The sequence below is a fragment of the Musa acuminata genome, chromosome BXJ3-7 (genome assembly GCF_036884655.1).
Source record: "Musa acuminata AAA Group cultivar baxijiao chromosome BXJ3-7, Cavendish_Baxijiao_AAA, whole genome shotgun sequence".
Lineage (NCBI taxonomy): Eukaryota > Viridiplantae > Streptophyta > Magnoliopsida > Zingiberales > Musaceae > Musa > Musa acuminata.
In genome coordinates, this window is record NC_088355.1 from 34143704 (window position 1) to 34145770 (window position 2067).

The 2067-nt window shown below is 50.5% G+C and overlaps 1 protein-coding gene across 1 annotated transcript; it reads left to right on the forward strand.

Annotated features, from left to right (window-relative positions):
* Nucleotides 1–583: 583 nt before the first annotated feature.
* Nucleotides 584–1474, forward strand: LOC103992123 (transcription factor ILI5). The gene is made up of 2 exons (XM_009411718.3): nt 584–1027; nt 1109–1474. Exons 1-2 carry the CDS (start codon nt 926–928, stop codon nt 1262–1264), a joined length of 258 nt encoding a protein of 85 aa, XP_009409993.1. The 5' UTR covers nt 584–925; the 3' UTR covers nt 1265–1474.
* The last annotated feature ends 593 nt before the right edge of the window (nt 1475–2067 follow it).

Consider the following 2067-nt stretch of genomic DNA (forward strand, 5'->3'; position numbering starts at 1 on the left):
GTGTCAACCACTCTTCTACTGACTCCTTCCCTCGGCCCTCTTCTTTTACTGTGGGTATATGTTGGCGCGGCAACTCACATGGCGATTTCTGCATCTGTGGGCAGCCCTTGTGGTGTAGGTTCGAACGAGGGGACTGTCCTGCCCTCCATGTCCACATTCTGTTGCTGACTGTCTTGTCTCTCTTGCTCGCATGTGACTTATGCCCACTCCAAAAGGCAACCTTTCCTGCCCTCTTCCCCTGAGTTGGGCGCCTTTCCACTCCTGTGGAACAGGAGCGCAGCTGCCCCATGTGGCTGTGTGTAAGTGGGATTCACCTCATGTTAAGGCACAGGGCTCACCCTGGCTCTGTTTGGGGACCTGATTGCACTCGGAACCGCGAGATACGATGGGCCAATGGATTGGCCTACGAGCTGCGGCCTGACCACACCACCTCACATGGGCAGAATCCGATTCTTGTAGTTAATTGCCGCCAGATCTCGGACTTGTATTCTAATGTATGAGTTCCCCAGAGGAAACGACAAGGCGCAGTATCCTCAAGGTTTCAGGCTGAGACGAGGGAGACAAGGCCACACAGGCTACTGCTCGGGTTGAGCGTCAGGAGATATTAACACAGGGTTGACGGCAGAGAGGGGGAGGAGTGGCCGGAGATGATTGGCGGAGAGCTTGATAACCCGATGGGACCATGGTAAGAGACAGTAGGGAACATGTGGGCCTCCACGCTTTCCCGATACAGGGTTCATCCTCCTCGGCCTATTTTACCGGGCTCTCAGGCGCCATCGAGTCTACTTCCCCAGACCTCTCTACCCCCCTTCGTTTCCCCTCTCCAAGTCCCCTATAAAAGTTCTCTCCCTCCCTCCCTTTTTGTCTCTGCTCTCTCGCACCACTTTCCCTTCTCCCTCCTAAATCACTTCAGCCTTCCCAAAGGATGTCCAGTAGGAGGTCCAGGATCTCAGAGGAGGAGATCAATGAGCTCATCTCCAAGCTACAATCTCTGCTACCGGAGACCCGCCGACGAGGGGCCGGCAGGGTAAGCAAACGCATCCTACCAAGTTACTCAACTCGGCTCCCCAGGTGGTAGTCTGACCTGCGCCTGTTTTCTGATGTGTAGGCTTCATCAGCAAAGCTGCTGCAGGAGACATGCAACTACATCAGGAGCCTCAGGCGGGAGGTCGACGACCTTAGCGACCGCCTGTCGGCGCTCATGGAGACCATGGACAACAACAGCGCCGAGGCGGAGATCGTCCGGAGCCTCCTCCGGTCCTGAGCATAGTTATCCTCACTTTGCTTCATCTCTAGTCAGGGAGGTCAACACCAACATATCCACATATATAATGTGCCATTTTACTTACCTGTTTCCGTCGAGTTTCCTGTACATCTTTCCCTAACTTTGGAGTTCTGCCTCGAGTTGTTTCTTCTGCAGACAAGCGACCGACAGCTGCTTAAAACAAAAAATATTCATGCAATCCGAGTTCTACTTGCTTCTGTCTCCTATATTTTATGTCTGCTTCTCATCTGTAGCTCTATCCACACGCAAGCGAGAGGGGGGCGTCTTGTTAAATGTCACGGTCATAGTGTGTGTGTATATATATATATATATATATATATATATATATATATATATATATATATATATATATCCATGTGCTCGCATGAGATCAATGGCACGAGCCATGTTGGCTTCCGTGAATTCTGAAATCCAACTGTAGATGGTCAACTTGAAATGCATTGCATCCATTTCCTTTTGTTGAATCATTTTTTGATGTCCTTGTTCGAAAACTACTAATAATAGAACTTCCTGGATCAGCAACTACTAATTATTTTTTGAGGACACGGAAGAGTAGGGTAGGAAGTGTCTTTTATGGGTGTCTCGACCATTAATCGGCTTCCAAATAAAATTTTCTTATCCAAAAAGAAAACAAGTGATGACAGGGATGACTCACTTCGACCGAGGCAGAGTTCAGGCTACGAACTCTGCCGTTGGTGCAGGCGGCTACGGAATCCACCGTCCGATGGATCTTCAGGAGTAAGGACGTCGGGAGGCCCAGTGGGTGGAGGGCCCACCGCTTG